Genomic DNA, 19,973 nt, shown 5'->3' on the forward strand with positions numbered 1-19,973 from the left:
TGCAGCTATATTGTTCTGATCTCTGCCTCTGTTGTCACATGGAGTTGTCTTCAAGAGAAAAATTCAAATTTCCTTCTTTGAATAAGAATACCAGTCTTACTGAATTAAAGACTCACGCTATTGATTCCATTATGGCCTCATCTTAATTACTTGTATATACAACAACCCTATTTCCGAATAAGATCACATTCTGAGGTATTAGGGAATAGGACTTCAACATACTTTTTTTTGGGAGACCCAATTCAACCCATAACAAAAGCATTAACTGTAAAGGAAAGGACTGATATAGTTTATCACATTAAATAAAAAGTGAGCACTTAATTCATTTCTTCTGTAAGATGCATCGAATAAAAGATACCGTGAAAAAGAGATTAGAAGTCCTCCTTCCTCCCCCGAAAAAAGTCCTTTTTTCCCATTTTTAGTAATCTTGGTACTATAAAACAAATGCAAGTACTAGATCAACAAAAACTACACACTTTAACGTCATTTTTATTGAAAAAGTAACATTTAAAAAATGTAGTATAAAAATATAGAGTAAAAATTGATATTCTCTTTCATTTTTGAGTTTTATATTGACGAGCATTACAGTTTCTTATGTTGGGTTTTAAATTTTTGTTTAGAAGTTCTTCTTCGGGGCGCCTCTCTGGCTTGATTGGTGGAGCATGTGTCTCTATCCTGGGGTTGTAAGTTTAAGGCCTTCATTGAGTGTAGACAGAACTTAAAAATTAAATCTTAAAAAAAATTTTAAAAATAAAAAAATAATAGGTCTTCTTCACTTTGAGGTTACTTTTTAAATTCCTCGAAGTTTTTTTCAGTGTAAGGGATCAGGCAAGGACATTGTAAATTTTTTTCCCATATGACTAGGTATTCATTTACTCAGTCTTTCATTTAGTCACAAATACATTTTGTGTGGGTGCTATATTCAGGTACTGTCCCAGGTATGGAGGTTACAGATGTGTTAATAGGACTAAATGTCCCTTGCTATCACAGCATTATATTCTAGAGAGAGGAAGCAGGCTTTGAAAAACAGAATAACAAGTAAATTTTTCAGTATGTAAAAACTTGACTAGTGTTTTGGAAAATAGAGTAGAAGGGCCAGAAGTGCCAGGTATCTGCAGCATGTTGTAAATTTAAATTTAAATGAGCATTTTTGAAAAAGAGCTATTTGATCAGACACATTTAAATGAGCACACAATCCAAAAGTATAAATTAAACTGTGTTTAGGATAATAACTAGAAGAGATTAGACAAATATGCCTACTAATTTTTTCGTCAACTGGTTAGATTAAATGGCACAATATTATGCTTTGTGTCACAGTTTTAGAAGATAAAAACAATTGCTGTTCTTCTGGCAGAGGCAAAAAAAAATGATACAACCTTAAGGAGATGATGCTACATAAGACATTTGGCAGTGGAGGATTGGGTAGGAGGGTAGGGAGTGGGAATCAGATCTTTCTTTGGCTCTTTTCTGCTGATTTTCCTGTGTTTGTCATTTCCACTTTCCCATTTCTCTTCTTGCCCCCATGAGACTAAATTCCCTGATTTCTGATTAGCTGTTCGCTCACCACGGTGTCCTTTATCAAAAATATAAGTGCTTTTGGCCAGTTTGACTTTTGGTAGGAAAAAGCACAGCCATTCAGAAATGGCTCCATATTCCATCAACATAAATTTAGTTTCTTTGTTTTTTAACATGATATTATTTTGAGTACAATGTTCTTATTTCCACCAAATCCAGATCTGTGAGATACCTCCTGTGACGTCATGCACAACACAAATTGCCTTCACGCATCGCATGTGTCAGCAGAGGATTGCCTCCCAAGATCGTGACCTTTTACTGGTTTCCCTTTCTCTTCCAACTTGGGGAATGTCGTCCCTTAGGGCAACCTGGAAGTGACCAAGATGATATATTACTTAAGAGCTGGGTCATTAATCTTCTAGAATCTACACCAGAGCAGATAATAAAAACAGATGTTTATAGTACACAAGTGTTTGGAAACAGAATCTTCTAGATTTCCGCTCACAAACTGATATCAGGTAGAGCCCTGAAGGTTCTTTTGGCAATTTTGCTTTCTTCCAGGTCTTGGTTGTTTTCTTAGACTTGGTCACTTTCACAGATATTAGAAAACCGTGTGTTGCGTTTTTGGTCTTTTGGTTGAGGCAGCTTTGCTTAGGCTTCCTTGCTTTGTTGTGAATGGTCACTTTGAGAATACTGTTTTTTTCTTTGCAGATTATTTAGCCAATTAAAAAGGCCCCGAAAAAACTGGATTCTTGGTCCATGTCAATCAGTTGCTCGTTATTTACAGAGACAAAAATTCTGTCGTTTTCCTTCAGCTCAAATATCCCACCTTGATAGATGGAATAGAGTCCATATTCTGAGTCCTTAGACCAACAACTATTCCTAGCACTTTTCATCAGCAGTATCGGGTCAGGATAACTTGTGTATTTGTAAATATATTGTACCATTTGTTTGTTTCTCTTTCTGTTCTGTTCTGTTTCCTCAGGTTCCTGAAATCGGAAGTATGTTTGGGAATAAATGTAATAAAACCCCTTCTGATGAATAACCAGCTCTCCATTCCTCAAGTGCAAATTATTCAAGAATGAATGTCCTTTTCTTGATGACTCCCAGGAGTTTATTTTCTGGCCCAAAGCTTTTTCATTCTTGGAGCCTGGAGGAAGTGTAGAGAGAAAGAAAGTTAGAAGAAGGAAGTTTGTAGCAAAGACAAGAAATATCTCAGTAGCTATTGCTAGCCAGTTTTGGGGTTGGGATTGTAAAGAATTTCAATCTAATATAAACCCTCTTGCTCCTTCAGTCTTACAAGATTCTAAATTTTCTTACAGAAATCTGGAGGCTACTGTGTCATTGCAACCTATTGTGAGTCCCTTTCTTTTCTGTACCTTATCCACCACCTAACACTATATCTGCCAAATTCATCTCTAAACTGTAGCACAGGGAATGGCAATCTGCCTGGGCAGGATTTCTGTCCCAAACCGCTGCCTCCCTTCCTAGGCAGGTGAACTTAAATGAACAACATATAAGGAAACCAAAAGAAACATATCTATTTCCTTAAACCTGGAGTTCAGAACTTACTGTTATTCCTTTGGGTCTCTTTGGATTCCTTCTTGGTCTCTCTCAGCAATCCAGAATCCAAGGCACCACTCAAACAGAAAGTATCTCCAGTACACAGTAAGACAGGGTGTAAGGTTTAGCAAAGAGGCCCAGATTTAAAGGTCTTTAGACCCCTGAATCTTTAACTCCCAAAGACTTTGAATGAAAAAGGACCCTACCAAAATATGATACTCCTTTAAACTTTGGGCTCATCTCCACGATTGGTGTAAAGTTTAATTTTTCAACAGGGCAAAACGACTTGTTTTTCTTGATAAATAGTAAGTAGTAATGTTATAATAATGATCTCACTCATAGGCAGACCATGTCTCTCATTCATAAAACATGAGTCCAGGAATACCAAGAAGACAACTGCCCAGGAAAGAAGTTTTTTTTAAAAATCCCACAACTGTAAAACAAGAGTTCAGGAATACCAGGAAAGCAATTGCCCAGGGAAAAAATGAAAAAAAAAATTCCAAATCTTTTCATCTTTTAACTGATACTTGAAATTTCTTTAACTTGAGATAAAACCTTTTGTAATAATAAAGACAACTATTTATTGAGTACTCACAACACACAGGAATTTTGCCTGTGCTAATCTTCACTATTTTATGAGTTAAAGATGATCTCTACTTTATATATGAAGCAACTGAAGCTTTATTTGACTAAGTAATTTGCTCAAAACATATATCTAGGTAAAGAGGAGCTGGAATCCCAATGTGGGTATCCAGACTGTAAGACTCTTGCATTGTTATAGCACTGTATGGACACCTGTTCTTTAGTTAAGAAGTAAGCTTACCATATTGGTTAAACTATATGAAACTGACATTTCTCTAAGTGAAAAATGGTCAACTATTGACAATTTCCCATAGTTCAACAAAGTACAAATGCCACAAGGTGTAGCTAGTCACTCCTGGTGAAAGTATATGACTGATTTGGAACTTCTGAAGAGGAGGAAGATTTGATGGGGTGAGAAAGAGAAATTACTCTGAAGAAGGAGAAGAAGAAAAGCACATATAGGAGTGGGGGAAACTCCAAGACAGCATTCTCCTGCCACAGGATTCTCCTGAGAGCAATTATGCCAGTGTAATTACTGAGCTGGCATAATCTTGTAATTTTCCTTCTGAAAAAGAGCCAATCTGAGCCCCAGTCACCACTGAACATTTTGTACATAGCCATATAGACATTTCATGCAGAAGTTGAAAGAACAAATTATTTGGAACAAATTTTTCCATTGCCTTCCTTGAAACCATAGTATATTTGTTATTTCTCTTACTTGGAACTGGGAATGCGCTTCTTCTCCGACTGGTTCCAGTAATGTGAGCTGCTACTCTCTGAGGACCTCTTTCTCTTACTAGGTAAGGAATATTTATCTGCTTTTCTAGAAGAAAAATGACAAAGAATCTTCAGCACTTGTCAAACTACTTTTCAAATACATTGCTATTCAGAACTGTTATTGATCAGACATCATAAGCACATTGGGCTTCCAAAGTTGATTGTATGGTTGTTCATAAAAACAGGCCACATTTGAGTATGATGAGCCATCTATCCCAGCTTATGTTTAATTTTCAAAGTGTTTTAGATGAGAAGAATAAGCAGCAACCTGGATTATAATTTATTGGCACCTCAGAGGTAAGGTCCAACCAGAATACAACAAAGTGGAGGTTCTGGTCCTTTTCCAAAATAAAGAAATAAAAAACAAACAAATAAATAATGGTGGACATGTAGTAATTCTGCTGAGTCATTTAAAATGCACAAATAACCAAATGTTGGCAAATTTCCACTTTGAGTTATATATAGAGACAATCAGAGTGATCCTGATTCTAAAGGAGTAGCAGTGTAACAATGGTCCAAAGATGCTACAGACTGGTATCCAACAGTCATCCCCCCCCCCAACCCCCCGTCATCACCACCCCAAGAGAAATGTGAATTGGCATACTGGTCATGAAAATCAGTATCTAAACATAAAAATCACTGGCTCACTAGATCATAATAAACAACACCTATTGATCACATTCCAAAGTACTCTGGAACAGCCTTTAAGTATACAAATTCGACATATTGCCCTTTAATTCTTTAATTTTTATTTATTTTGAGAGAGAGAAAGAGAGAGTGAGAGAAAGACAGAGACAGAGAGAGCATGAGTGGAGGAAGGGCAGAGAGAGAAGGGGAGAGAAAGAATCCCAAGCAGGATCATGCTCTGCATGAGCCCAATGTGGAACTCCATCCCACGACTCCGGGGTCGTGACCTGAGCCAAAATCAAGAGTGAGACACTCAACTGACTGAGCCACCCAGATGCCCCAACAAACTACCTCTTTAACAAAATCACCTCAATCTTCCCAAGTGTGCTTCTACTGGTTGTTAAGATAAATTATATTCTTTCATATTGCCAGGAATGAGGCATTACACTATGCCATATATGGGTTGCAAAGATTAGTCACTGATTACACTGACTGAGCCCTCAAAGGACCCATAGTCTTTTAGGAATGATATAAGTTAGAAAGTGAAAATTTACCTGTGAGAAATATAAATAAAGGGTGATGGGTGTTCAGAAGAGGAAGAGATTCCTACTTATTGGAGAACTGAGGTCAGGGGAGGGTTTGTGCTAACACTTGCTCCAACAAACCGAAGTGCCCATCACATCTATGCCAGGCACTCTTTTAGGAGCAAGGAGAAAGAATATAAATCAATGAATGCAAGCAAATATTTGAGGTACAAAGATAATGATCTGAATAGGATGAGGATGGGCAAGCTTGGGAAGGAGGGCTTGAAGAAGGGCATTCTCTGAGATTTAGGCCAGTGGCCAGAGGCAGGACTCACAAAACATTCCTGGGACACAGACATGGGAGAGGTTCAGTTTTAGGCTTGAATGAAGAGCCAAACTACAGAGGATTTGAATGTTAAGGTAAGAGATTTGGATTTTGCAGCTGTGGATTCTGAATGATTTGGGGCAGGGAAGTAAAGAGATGATGTGTTGTACTTTCAGCTATCCTGTCTCAAAGTAAGGTTTGATGGTTACAAGGTGAGAGGGCTGGAGACTGGCAAGTACATGATCAGGATTGAGAACAGGAGGCCTTAATCTAGGCTAGTAGGTGGGAGAATTGAGAAGAGGTGGTAAAAAAGGGAAGGAATAAATAGGAAATGGAATCACTTCCAGCTATCTGGTATGACTTATTACTTATTCAGGATGAGGAGGCATTTGTACAGTACTGAAGACCAAAATATATCATGAGGATGCATGATCAATTACATAACTCTCTCAGAATGCTCAGCTTTCAAGGTTGATGTGTCCATTCACCTTTAACTCCCACTGTTAAATAATTCATAATGCCTTGCCTGCCCTTAGACCTTAACACTTTGTTTTAAAATATTCAATAACTGAGGGGCACCTGGGTGGCTTAGTCGGTTAAGCGTCCGCCTTTCGCTTAGGTCATGATCTCGCAGTTCGTGGGTTCGAGCCCCGTGTCGGGCTCTGTGCTGACTGCCAGCTCAGAGCCTGGAGCCTATTTCAGAGTCTGTATCTCCCTCTCTCTCTGACCCTCTCCTGCTCACACTGTCTCTGTCTCTCTCTCCTAGAAATAAATAAAAATATTTAAAAAAAATAAAAAAATAAAAAAATAAAATAAAATATTCAATAACTGAATCCAATGATAAATATCTTGCATTTGAGGTAATTGCAAGGATAAGGGAAAACCTGGATATAAAAGCAAATTCTAAAGAGGAGTCTTTAGAGTCTATAGCAAATACTTCCTGGAAAAGAAACCCGTGAATGTGTCTATTTGGGTGTCGTCAATACATCTAGGTATGCTGATTAGTACACAATTTCTACATCTTATTGAGATGAGTAACAAAGAGTATTTTTCTTACAACACTGAAAATAGTAATCTACAATAGATCATAGATCTGTTGTGCCTCATGAGAAAAGAAAGAGTATTCAGTGTTCTAACAACCACTTTTGCTTTTGGTGAAAGAATGTTTAGACCCTGGGACCAAGTCTTATCCTTCATGTTTAATAAAGCCTATTTAATTTAAAAAAAAAAAAAAGGAGCTGTTAAGTAATGAGGAAGCTTATCATATTGAAAAAGTATAGTTGACAGGGCACCTGGGTGGCTCAGTTGATTGTGTTCAGTTCTTGATTTTGGGGCAGGTTATGATCTCCCAATTCATGGGATCAAGCCCTGCATAGGGCTCCGCACTGACAGTGAGGAGTCTGCTTGGGATTCTCTCTCTCCTACTCTTTCTCTCTATCTCTCTCTCTCTCAAGATAAATAAACACTTTTTAAAAAGGGAAAAAGGGAAAAAGAATAGTTGAAACGTAGAAAGACATCATTGCAACACTTAAATGGAAGAACATTTTCTCCTCTGCCAGGCTGGTGTGGCCTAGGATGTAAGTCTCTGGTATATGTAGTTAGGCCTCTAGGGGCATTAATATGGGAAAATGGGGCTATGCTGAGCCAAATGTGAAGAAGTAGTAAATTGATTTAATAGTTTTCTTTACTTATGTATTCATTTAAAAAATATGTATTAAGAACTCCCCTTTTTCAGAGAGAGAGAGAGAGAGAATGTGTGCATGAATGGAGGAGGGGCAGAGGGAAAGGGAGAGGGAAAGAGAGAATCTTAAGCAGGCTCCACATCCACCACAGAGCCTCACTTGGGGCCCAGTCTTATGACCATGAGATCATGACCTGAGCAGGAATCAAGAGTCAGACACTCGACCAACTGAGCCACCCAGGCACCCCTGTATTAAGAACCTCCTATGTGGAGAGAGATGGTAGTGACACAATATTGGGAATGTACCATCTGCCACTACACTGTGCACTTCAAAATGATTAATTGTAAAATTTTTGAAGGTGGTGGAGTAGGAGGATCCTGAGCTTATATCCTCCCATGGACACATCAAGGCTACAACTACGTACAGAGCAATGCTCTCTGAGAAGGACCTGAAGACTAGCAGGACAGGGCTTCCACAGCTAAAGAGAAAAAGAAAGAGTCACATGGAGAAGAGTTGAAAGTGGCAGAGACAAGGTCTGGTCCGGACCCACACCCCAGGTGAGGCAGTCTATAAGTGAGGGGTGGGATATCATAGGTGTGAAATTCCCCCTGGGGACTAAGGGAGTCTAGCCCCACATGGGGCACCGCCTCCCTGCCCAGGGGCCTGCACTGGGAAGATGAGCTCTCACAATGTCCAGCTTTGAAAATCAGTGGGGCTCACCTCCAGGAGAGCCAGTGGGCTAGCAGACATGGAGACTCTGCTTTTAAAGGGCCTGCATACAAACTTACTCACTCCAAGATATGGCACAGGGGAGCAGTTTCAAAAGTGCCTGGGCCATATGCAAAGGAGATTCATTGACTCATTTTAGGGCACATGATAGAAGGGCAGGGGTTTGTAGGAAATTTGGAGGCGGGGGGATGCAGAAGTGCTGGCAGCCTTTTATCTTGCCCTCCTTCTGCCTCGCTGGCCTGATGCACTGACCGGTGCCAGTTCTGACTTTGTCCATCTATCTTGTTAGCACCACTTGCTTCGTCCTGACATTACCCTGTGGACCTGTGCCCCTGAGTCTGCCCATCCCAGGGGAGCTGCCCCCCTAAAGTAGCTCAGCTGAGATCAATGTCCCTGTAAAGCTGCTCCTTCCTTGCCACACATCAGGGGTGACCTCAGCTGAGACCAGTGTCCTTCCAAAGTGGCTTCTGACCCAGGGCAGGTAGCCCCACCCAGCAGAGCACCCACAGCAGCCATAGCCAGACCTATGGCCAGTCACGCTCACCAGCAGTTGTGGCCCAGTCACGACAGGAGGGTACACACAGGGAACACCCTTGAAGTGTCTGGTTCTGGCAACCAGAGGGGACTGCACTTCTGGTTCCCACAGAACCCCTTCCACGTAAGGCCATTCCTTCATGAGAAGACGCTCAGCATCACTCATCATCAGAGAAACACAAATCAAAAGCACGATGAGATACCACCTCAGATGTGATAATACAAAAAGGATAAAAAACAACAAGGGTTGGTAAGGATGTGAAGAAAAGGGAACCCTACTACACTGTTGGCGGGAATGTAAATTGGTGCAGCCGCCGTGGAAAACAGTATGGAGTTCTCAAAAAATTAAAAATAGGAAAACCATATGATCCAGCAATTCCACTTCTAGATATTTATCCGAAGAAAATGAAAATGAAATCACTATCTCGAAAAGATATATGCACCCTTATATTCATTGTAGCATTATTTACAATAGCCAAGATATGGAAGCAACCTAAGTGTCTATCAAAAGATAAATGGATAAAGAAGCTGTGTGTACACACACACACACACACACACGCACACACACACACACACACACACACTGGAATACTACTCAGGCATAAACAATAATGAAATCTAGCCATTTGAGACAACATGGATGGACGCAGAGGGTATTATGCTAAGTGAAATAAGTTAGAGAGATAAAGACAAATAATGTAAGATTTCACTTATATGTGGAATCCAAAACCAAACAAACAAACAAAGCAAGACAAATAGACTCATAAATACAGAGAGCAAACTGGTGATTCCCAGAAGGGAGTGATGTGGGGAGATGGACAAAATAGGTGAAGGTGATTAAGAGGTACAAACTTCCAGTATAGAATAAATAAGTCATGGTGTATAAAATGCAGCATGTGGAAGATAGTGAATAATATTGTAACAATCCTGTATGGTGACAGATGTTAACTATACTTACTGTAGTGAGCATTTTGCAATGTATATACATGTCAAATCACTATGGCGTACATCTAAAACGAATATATTATTGTATGTCAACTATACTTCAATTAAAAAATAAAATGAGAATGATCCCTTTTACAACCTCCCCTCCCCCCAAAAAGGTAACTTGTATGTTATGTGAATTTCATCTCAATCAAAATACACACATGTGTATACCAAAGGTGGTCCACCTAAGGGCCAAGGGAATAAAAGAATCTAATAGATTTTGAGCATAGAGTTAGGTGCTAGGTATAGAGAGATGAGAGAGATAGACATCTGTTCTATCTTTGTGTATTTGTAATGCAGTGGGGAATCAGATAGCACACAGATAAATTATATATGAAAGGAAATGGGCAAGATAAGTGTTCATTACCTTACCTAAGTAAGGTAGCTGGGGACGTTCTCTCTGAAGAAGTAACATTTAGGTGACAAGATGAGAATGAACAGGGGCCAGATGTATGAAGAGCCAGGAAGGGAAGAAGCCAGCCTGGAGAATAACCCTTAGAGAGGATGTGGGTCAAGAGCAGGGTGCTGACCATGAAGAGGAAGGTGGCCATGGCTGAGGGATCATGAGACGAGACTTGTGGTGGGTGGGTGGGTGACAGATTGCTGGGAAAAGTGACAAAGTGAGGGGCTTTTGTGTAGGGAAGGGCATAGAGCTTAGTGGTGGTCAGAGTAGAGAAGATGAGTTACTTTGGGGACTTTACTTATCTTACTTTCAGCCATGTTGCAGAAAGGATTTAGATGGCTCATTTATGAAACATTCACAAGTAAAAAATAAATAATTGAACAAATTGAGGCGAGAGGAAAGTCCACGTTGGGAAAATAAGATTCCGATGAAATAAAGTTTTGACCATGGGTGGACCACAGATTTGGCCCTAAGTGTTCTGACTGTCAATGCAAATAGAAAATAGAATCAAGTGGATTGAGACACAGGAGGAGTTGGAGGGGGATGTGTAGATACAAGCAGAGAAAAATGGCTGGAGAGCTAGTCACCCTGCCATGAAGTTGACAGTAGAAAATTAAAATAACAATGAAAAAGATACTACCTGGAACTGTAGGAATGGTTTCCTCATAGGTTCTCAAAATCTGCAAACAGTATTGAATAAAGCTTGTTAATTTCCCTAAAAATAGTTAAACTGACTACAGAATGCCTACGGCTCTTCTTGTGGGTATCTGAGATGAAATCTCTACATAGGACATCAACCTCAGAAGCTTCAGTTGTTTAAGCAGAGTTTGTGTGGGGGAGGGTGGGAGATGGTGCGAATACTGAGGCAGAGGCAGCTGTCGCCGCATGGTGACCGAGGATGGTCCTCTGTCTGGGAAAGCTCTGTTTCTGGATGAAGTCTTTGAAAGACCACACCTTGAGCAACACAAGAGGAAGGTGCCAGCTGCCAAGTGAAGACAGGCTAATGTTCCCCAAACCCCCTGAAGCTACTGGATGCGGCAAGCATACCACCTCACTCTCTCTGTGTGCGATGTGTGTCTGCATGCAAGTGTGTATATACGTGCACTACATAATAGCATTCAAGGGCTTTGCATCGGGCTGGCCCAGGTCTCGCGATGTAAGGCCCACTTCCACTCTGTCGGGATGCCCACGGACATACAGAGCCCATCAAGCCGGGACCTGCAACACGGTGTCCTTCTCTCATTTCTGGCACGTGGCTAGGGCATTCTTCACATCAACATATTTTACCACGTTCCAACATCTTTATTAAACAAGTAGCATCACTTTCTTTGTACTAACCAGTGGGGAAAACCAGTAAGGAAGAGTGGAACCTTAGCCTTTCTATGAGATGGGCTAATGCTGACTGCTCATCCACAGCTTCTAAACTCGCCTCCACCCAGCTCTGCTACCTGGGCCTTTATCCATCGCTGCCTTCCTTTCCTGCCACTGTTGTTAATGTGGGAACAGGCAAAAACTCCCCTCCTCTGCACTCCCACCCCAGATCAGAAGCTCTCCGCCTTCCGCTTGGCCTCAAGCCCTGACCTGATAGTGGAGGGTCTGCCAGTAACGCAGTGGGCATCGGTATATGGAAAGGAAAGGAGATGTGGCCTCAGCATAGTCTCTGTGTCTCTCTCATTTTGGGGCAGAAGGGAGGAAGGAAGAGGGAGGAGCAGCAGGAAAGAGAGAAGGGTAATTCCTATAGTGTGGGAAACAGACTGAAAGAATAACGACAGTCTGGTCAGATAGTACGGATTCAGATCTGTCAATCACTAGCTCTGGGAGACTTTGCTCAAGTTACTTAATTGATGTGAACTTTAATTTCTTCATCTATTAAAAAAAAAAGGAGGAAGATCATAATGCTTCCTTCCTCACAGAGCAGTTGTGAGGATTAAATGAGATATCATATGTAATGGGCACAGGATGTTTACTGGAAATAGTCAGTTCCACTAATGGTGCCTGAAAAATAAAGGGAAATCTTTCCACCCTATACTCCCACCACCCATCTGCACTCTCTGCCAGCTGCTGCCTGTTCTAGTTAGGGGCAGCACGTGAGGATGGGAGGGAGAGAAAGAACCGCAGGAAAGAGGTATGTGAAATCCATTCTCACTGCTTCTCTAATCCCCCACTCCCAGCCCCGGCTTCCAGTCCCCATCTCGGTCTCCAGATTTATGCCCTAGTTCTGAGTTTCTCTCCCCTGCCACCTGGGGGGCTGCCCCCATGAACGCCAGGGACTGCAGAGCCCCATTCCTCCCACCCTCGGGCTTGTCCTGGTCTTTGCCACCTGGGGCCACGGAGCCACAGCTGAATCATATAGCTTGGGTTGTGGGGTGGTGGGCACCCTTCCCCGGCCTCCAGGCAAAGTCGGATTCCATTTCTCATAGAAATGGCATCATAGGTGATGTCTGGGGTCTACTATGAGGACTGCTTGGGGTTATAAACTGGAGCTCTAACCGCTGACGTAACACCGTTTATATGGACAGACAGGGCATAAACAATGGACTTGCAATCATACCTTTAAAACACATCTTCTTCCTGCCCTGGGAATGTCCCCAGTATTTTTTTAAACAATAATGGTGCATACAGGGTATTTTTATATCCATGTTCTCATCTGACCTTTCTGGAAGGCAGATGGCAAAAACAATGAAAGCAAAATAATGTAATTTAGTGAAATAAACTGCCAGCTAACATAGTGTTTCTGCTAGTGATCCTGTGCCCATAAACAGATCACATTTTGTAATTTGTCACTTGTTGACTATACATTGAGATGTCATCACCTTCAAGTTCTCAACGCGTCTCTTTGTTCCCTCTTCCTTTCCTCTCTTTTCATCTCTATACACAGACAAAAATAAGTATATATTTAATTCCAGACATCGACAAGGTGTGAATAATATAAAACACCATTATTTGGCTTCTTTTGTCTTCTGAACAACAACAAAACCACACACATCTTTTATCGTTGTGTGATCTTGAACACCTTGCCCAGTCTGTGCCTCGATTTCCCACAATGGGAGATAAAAAGGGTGGACTAGATGGGGAGGCTCTCTGGAGTAGAGGAATGAACTCTAGACCAGGGGTCAGCCAGGACCCCCTGTTTGGTGCTGTTCCACTTTTTTCTAGTTTTACGAAATTGGGCGAGATCACTTAAATACCCTGGGCCTCCATCACCTCCCTTGCAAAATGAGGCATCTACGCTTGAGGATACTCAGTGTTCTTTCTCTCACACCCTTCTGTGTGTGCTGGCGGAATGACCCGATGGTGCACCTACCTTTCTAACAAACTGACGGAGCTGCCACTTCACTTGCCAGCACGGGTTGTTCATACTCTCTTCATCGTTGGGGTCCCAGGAGATATCGTCTTCCTTTAGGAAACAAGCAATGCCACTTTGGGAGTATTTGTCCTGCATCTGGGTTCAGATGGAATATAACACATTATTATACACCAAAGTGCTTTTTATTTTTGTTCATTTACAAGTTAAAACAACAGGAACTGATAACAGATTCAGAGAAGTCTTGGTACTTTGGATAAGCTCGTGGCTTGAAATAAAGGTAAGCGTGCTGTCCTCTGTCTAGTGAATAAAAGTAAGCAGTCAGGCATGGTGGGAAGGATACAGGTGTGGGCGAGACATCCTGGGTCACAATGCCCTTCACCGGTCCTGCCATTAAACAGCTGTGTGTCCCTCAACAAATTGCTTTTTCTCTTCTGTGTCTGTTTTTCATTTGAGTTTTGAGCTGGTTCATTGTGGTGATCTTTGAGGTCCTTTCCACCTCTGATATGGTGGGGGTCCCATTCTAAAGCTGGGAAGCTGTCTAGGTACAAAGTAGGCAATAGAGTCCATTTAAATTCCAGCATCCTAAATAAAAAAATTAAACAAATCTTTTGGGGTGTAGGCAATGTTCTGTTTCTTGATCTGAGCTTTGGCTATTGAGTAAATTCTAGTTATTGTTGTGATTTCTAGTCCTCTGGATGGCCAACTCTGGACGATATTGCCACTGGAAATCTTAATATTGTCTCATTAATTGTGCACAATCTATCTAGGAATTTACCTGCAGAGACTTGAAACACCGTTTGAAGGTTTGCCCCTCCTTCTGATTGAGAGCACACATTTATAATGGCCAGGTCATTTTCAATGAAGTCCTAGCTTGATATTACACACACACACACACACACACACACACACACACACACACAAGTGCATGCACACATATATCCCAAACCAGTCAGCACATTGCAGGGTGATAACTGGTTAATTTTACAAAGGAAAATGGGAAGTCCGTGCAAGGTCAGACATTGGGTTTTTTTTCTTCCTGTTTTTGTTTTTAACAACTGGGATTGAGGATATGTGATTTTTTCTGTACAAATCTTAATTGCCTTTCTCTGGGGAAATGGCCATTTTTATCTGTTGTTTGGACTTAGGGGACTCCAAAGCTTGAAGGAAAGACCAAACCTAATGATGCACCTTCTTATAAAAAGACAACCTCCTTCCAGATCAAAATAACTTGTTTATGGGAGGTCCCAGCCAGAGTCACCCATTTTGTACTCAGCCATGAACTCCTTGGACATTTGATCAAGGTCCGTCAAGTGCCAAAGTACAAACCTGAGCTGATTAATTCCTTCCACATATTCTGGCATAGAACATTCATTTACTTTTAAATGTTTATTTTCTTTCTTCCTGTTTTAAATTACAAGAGAAAAACATTCGGCCTAGTAGATGTAGTAGGGGTGACAGCTGGGGCCACCTGAATAGGGTTGTGAGTGGCAGTGGAATTAGCCAACATTGCTTTGCCCCTACCCACCCATGCTCTTCCCTTATAGACTTCTATTTTAATCTCCAACCTATGTGGGAACTGAAAAGCATTTCCCAGAAAGGCAGTCAATTATGTATGGTTTAGAAATATGAGAACATATCTAGCAAATCAGGGCATAGGACTGGAGACAAAGAGCTGGATGCAGTACAAGACCTGAGGGTGGTTCCAGGAAGAGCAAGTTGGCCTCACTGGACACCGTCCCAGTGCAGCCAGCATGCGTGCTCTCTGGCCAGACATTGGTACGATAAAACTGAATAAACAGGCTCACAAACTTTGGTAACATGTTGAGAGGAAAAGACATGCATGCCACAGAAAGGAGGGAGAGATTATGTTCTTACTTCACAGCAGTTAGAAGCTGTCTCAGCAGGAAAGGATGAAGAAGGTGGAAGATAGAGCCAGGGGCAAGAAGGGGCAAGGCTGAGAGCTGCCTGGGACCAGACAGCCACGGTAGCTGGCAGCTAGCTGCCTGTGAACCGAAAAGGGTGGAAGCAGGGACTAGCCCAGGCCAGAACCAAGTGCAGCCTACAGGCTCTGGATGCCCTATGGGGATTTTCCAGAAACACGTCTAGGAGGTAGGAGGGAGAACCCTGAAAACTCAGTAAGATCCTAGGTCTACATGAGAGGGAGGTTGACAAGCTAATGTGACTCCACTGTTACCCCCAAATTTAGTGAAGCCTAGAAACATTGTTGGTACACAGGCAACCTGGCAAATACGGGAAAGTAAAGAACACTTTTCTAAATGAGACACAAACAAGAAAACACACAAAAATCACCCTAATCCTACTTCCTAATTAGTCTCTGGATGATTTCTCTTGTTTATACGGTTGTCTGTGGACAGTTTTGTGTATGACTGTTTTCTGTTAGGACCACATAAAAAATGCCACGTTCTTTAAAACTACATGAAAATCATACATAGATAGCATAGATACTTTTATGACATTCACTGTAGAAACTTTATAAAATAAAAAGGAAAATAAAGAGGGAAAAAGGACACCCATAATCATACCATTTAGAAGTCACAATGACCAGTATTTTGGTATTTCTCTTCTAGAAACCCAGAGAGAAAGCCCCAGCCACGCTCCCCGTCCCCACATTTTCTTGCATTATCGTATCTGGTGTTTCCTTCTACAGACTTTGGGCAATGCTAGAAACTAGATGCATGAGTGAGGGGTTGCTGTGGCTTTTCAAGAATGATTCATGAAGATTAATGTGATGTGTCTCTCTCCCCCCTTCTTTCCCACATCCTGTCCACTTCAAAGCATGAATTTCCTGCATCACACTTCACATGAGAGCTATTCTCTCCATAACCACATGTGGGTGTTAGGGCAGGGGGGGGGTGTGTGTGCTATTTTCTCAGGGACACAGCTTTTGTACCCAGTGCCTGCTCTTCTGTTCCAGAAGCCCTCGGTTCTGACAAGTGGATTTCCACTGTGACTACTGTTGGTGTCATTGCAAACATGGCAGCTGTCTAGGCCAGAGTCCTTGGCAGAACTTGTGGGCTATAGGGTGGACTCCTTTGCCAGTTGACTCAGGGACTTTGGGGTGGCAGCACTGACTCTCTCTGCTGCCCTGACATTAGTCTCTAACAATTATTTTTTGCAAACCACAAATACCATAAAAAACCATTTAAGGAGATTGGGGGGGATAAGGATCCCCTTCTCCTTTGTCTTTCCCAAATATGATGCTGCAGTGATAGGCAGCCTCCTTGTCACAAAATGTTCTCAGGGAGAAATAAACGTTAGAGGCTAAGCCCGTATTCATTGTTCATGATTGCTAGTCTGTAGGCTTATTTGCGAAGCTCCAGTTAGACATTACTCAGCCCACCTTAGGCCACATTCCCTAAAATCCTTGCGTAGTCTCTCTTCTAGAAAGTTTCATTAGCCAAAGTGGAATCTGAGCTTCGTTTCAGAAAATTAATATTTAAGTTAAACATGCTTTTTCCAAACTCTACACAGACAACCAAAGGGACTCAGATTCATTTTTTTCTTGCAAGCGTTGCTGATGAAAAGGGTGACAACTTCAAGAGACTTCTCAATACTAATTACAATGGCCACAGTTTACTGAGCACTTATTTAATGCCAGGGTTCAAAACTGGGCTTTCTCTTCAACCAGCTTTAAAATCTTGGACAAATCACCTAACTCCTTGAGCCTTAGTTTATCTGTAAAATGGGGTAATGATATTTACAAGATTTTTTTAGAGAGAGAGAGTGGGGGAAGGGCAGAGGGGAGAGAGAGGGAATCCCAAGCAGGCTCCATGCAGAGCTCAATGCAGGGCTCAATCTCATGATCCTGAGATCATAACCTGAGCCAAAATCAAGAGCTAGATGAGCCACTTGGGCACCACTACAAGATTTTTGTAAGGATCAAATAGAGCACTATTTTGCAAAGTTCCTGGAACACAGTATTTGCTCAGTATCTGTTATTTCTCTTCCCTTTCTGGCACTCTCAATGAATTCTTCTTCATGTCTATAAATATATGTGTACATATATAACTACGCAATTAAGAAAAATGTATGCACATGGGGACATGGTGAAGTTTATTTGAAATTTCCAGTTTTACAGAATTCAAAAAATTACTTGATCGTATACACAATTACATAAGTCCATTCAGTCAAGAACCAGTTAATATAGTCTTAAAATTAGACCAACTTGTAATGTCAGCAAATTGAGGGAATGATATTCTTTCATAATAAAGAGACAGACTGATTCTGTTTATGTTGCAAAGTGAACAAAGGTTAGGACATTCTAGCTCCAAACTTGTAAACACAGCAGTATTCCAGCCTCTCATGCAGACTTAGAACTAGAGGCATGCTCATAGTTCCATTGCTGTTTTAGTTACAGATACACAGCCTCTTCTGAATGTGCCCTACAGCAAAGCTGACTTTACCGGTCACCTAATGGAAGCCACCACTTTCATAATTACTTACAAGTCAAACAAGAGTCTACTTCATCCAAATCCAAAGGAAAAATTTGCAAGTATTTGATATAAACAAATTTATACTCCACAGGGTCTACAAACTACATTTCCTTAACAGATACTTAGTCTATGCCATTTGGATAGTTCACATTTTTCTGAGACCCCTCTACTTGCATTTCCTAGCCAGCTGGCAGATGTAATATTGTCTTATCAGTGTGCATCATAGGGTGCAAATATATTAACCCTGTGGACATCCTGTGGTGGGGGGAGGAATGTTACTTAGGTGCCTGAAGACCTGATTTCAGCTCTACCTCCAAAGCTCTGTCTGAGCTTGGATAAGTCATTTTGTCTGGGGGTCTCTAGTCTCCTCATCTATGAAGTTAGGGGTGTCCAAAGTTCCTTCCAGCTCACAGCTCTCTTCTATATAAAACACAGTCAGTCAAAATATATATAAGAAGCCAAAAGCTGACTTGGTTTATTGTCAGCCATTTTGCATTCATAGTTCCAAAAGGTGTATATGGTTCAGATGCACATGAACTAAAAAGCCACTAAGGTTTTTTTCTCTGTCAAATGTACCTGGATTCCTACTTGACTACCCACAGGCATAGGACAATTGTTTTATTTTCAATTATTTTATCATGAACTCAGTAAAATTCTGAGTCCATATGGTAACCTCTTTATTACAGGCTTTATGGTGACATATCTGTGGCCAAGGAATAGATGAGTGCCAGTCCTCAATATCCCCACTATTGTCAACACAGAAGTGCCACCGATCTAAAACCAAAACATCTGGTAAGATCTGACTTACCCTCCTGACTTACCCATGTCTTAGAGGAAAAAGAGAAACCTGACGACATTTCAAGACTCGGGTTTGGTTTTAGTTCGATTGCTAGTATTATAAACTATACACAGTGTTGCAGAGAAAAAAAAACACCTCCAGACTTTTGTTTCTGCATCTGCTAGTAGCTGGTTCAGCCAGTACTATAACTGCACCTGGTACACACAATCCTTTCACTTTGACAAGGTCCTCAGTAATTACATTCAGTAGCAGTTAGGATCCACAGGCAGAGAAAGGGAACAGGTTTTCCTACTGTAAAGTCTTCACGGAGGAGGAAACAGGCAGTTAACCCAGGTTTGCCGAGAGCCTCTGTCAGGAACTGCGTATGTTGTACTGACCTGCCTCAGTTCACTGGTGAAGTACAGATAAGTCACGGCCACGCAGAGGGACTGCAGAAGCACTGTGAAGATCAGGATCAGCACGCAGGTCTGCCCAGGACTGGGGCCCCCTGGGGCCTGCATCTCGGCCAGGGTCCTGTCCTCTCTGATGGTCACTGCTGCAAAGGCAGACAGGCAGCAAGCTGTTGTTGAACCAGCCATCGGGGGTGGAGTCCTTTTAAGGTTTCGTTTATTAAGGAAATAATCAAAGTGAAACTGAAACAACAAGCTGGGAGCCAGAGCAGCCAGAGAACCACTAGCAAAATTCTGGGAAGGTCTCTCCATTTTATAGGAATGTCAGGGACGAAGGGAGTAAACGCACATTAAAAAATGTTTTGGGGCACCTGGGTGGCTCAGTCGATTAAGCATCCCAATTGGGCTCAGCGCATAATCCTGTGGGTCATGAGTTTGAGCCCTGTGTTTGGCTCTGTGCTGACAGCCTAGAGCCTGGAGCCTGCTTCAGATTCTGTGTCTCCCTCTCTCTCTGCCCCTCGCCTCCTCATACTCTATCTCTCTCTATCAAAAATAAATAAACACTAAAAAGTTTTAATTAATTTTTTAAGGGCTGTGTGTTAAGTCAAATGGCTTCTCCCGTGATGCTCTGGGCCTTTTGGATCCTGTGGATGCACCTTCGCCCAGCAGCTGTGCCGACTCCTAGGTTCCCAGGCTGTCTCTCATCCCAGCAGCCTATCACTGGGAGCAGAACCACAGATGTGAGCTGGGGCCACGCTGGTCTGGTCTGGAGACGC

General features: G+C 41.8%; 1 protein-coding gene across 1 annotated transcript; it reads right to left on the minus strand.

Moving 5' to 3' along the window:
- Positions 1-473: 473 nt before the first annotated feature.
- TNFSF10 (TNF superfamily member 10) lies at positions 474-19,351 on the minus strand. The gene is made up of 5 exons (XM_077763631.1): positions 19,186-19,351; positions 13,553-13,690; positions 10,889-10,928; positions 4,379-4,483; positions 474-2,665 (listed from the first exon to the last, which is right to left on the minus strand). The coding sequence occupies exons 1-5, from the start codon at positions 19,306-19,308 to the stop codon at positions 2,232-2,234; spliced, it is 840 nt and encodes a 279-aa protein (XP_077619757.1). The 5' UTR covers positions 19,309-19,351; the 3' UTR covers positions 474-2,231.
- Positions 19,352-19,973: the final 622 nt, after the last annotated feature.

The sequence above is a fragment of the Crocuta crocuta genome, unplaced genomic scaffold (assembly GCF_008692635.1).
Source record: "Crocuta crocuta isolate KB4526 unplaced genomic scaffold, BGI_CrCroc_1.0 scaffold433, whole genome shotgun sequence".
Lineage (NCBI taxonomy): Eukaryota > Metazoa > Chordata > Mammalia > Carnivora > Hyaenidae > Crocuta > Crocuta crocuta.

Excerpts from the sequence above, each read along its gene's own strand:
- TNFSF10 (XM_077763631.1), bottom strand. The coding sequence starts at position 19,308 with ATGCAGGCCCCAGGGGGCCCCAGTCCTGGGCAGACCTGCGTGCTGATC. Across the intron at positions 10,929-13,552 it reads TCCGTCAGTTTGTTAGAAAG|ATTTTGAGAACCTATGAGGA; the intron begins GTAGGTGCACCA and ends TACTGTTTGCAG. Across the intron at positions 2,666-4,378 it reads AAGCGCATTCCCAGTTCCAA|GCTCCAAGAATGAAAAAGCT; the intron begins GTAAGAGAAATA and ends CACTTCCTCCAG.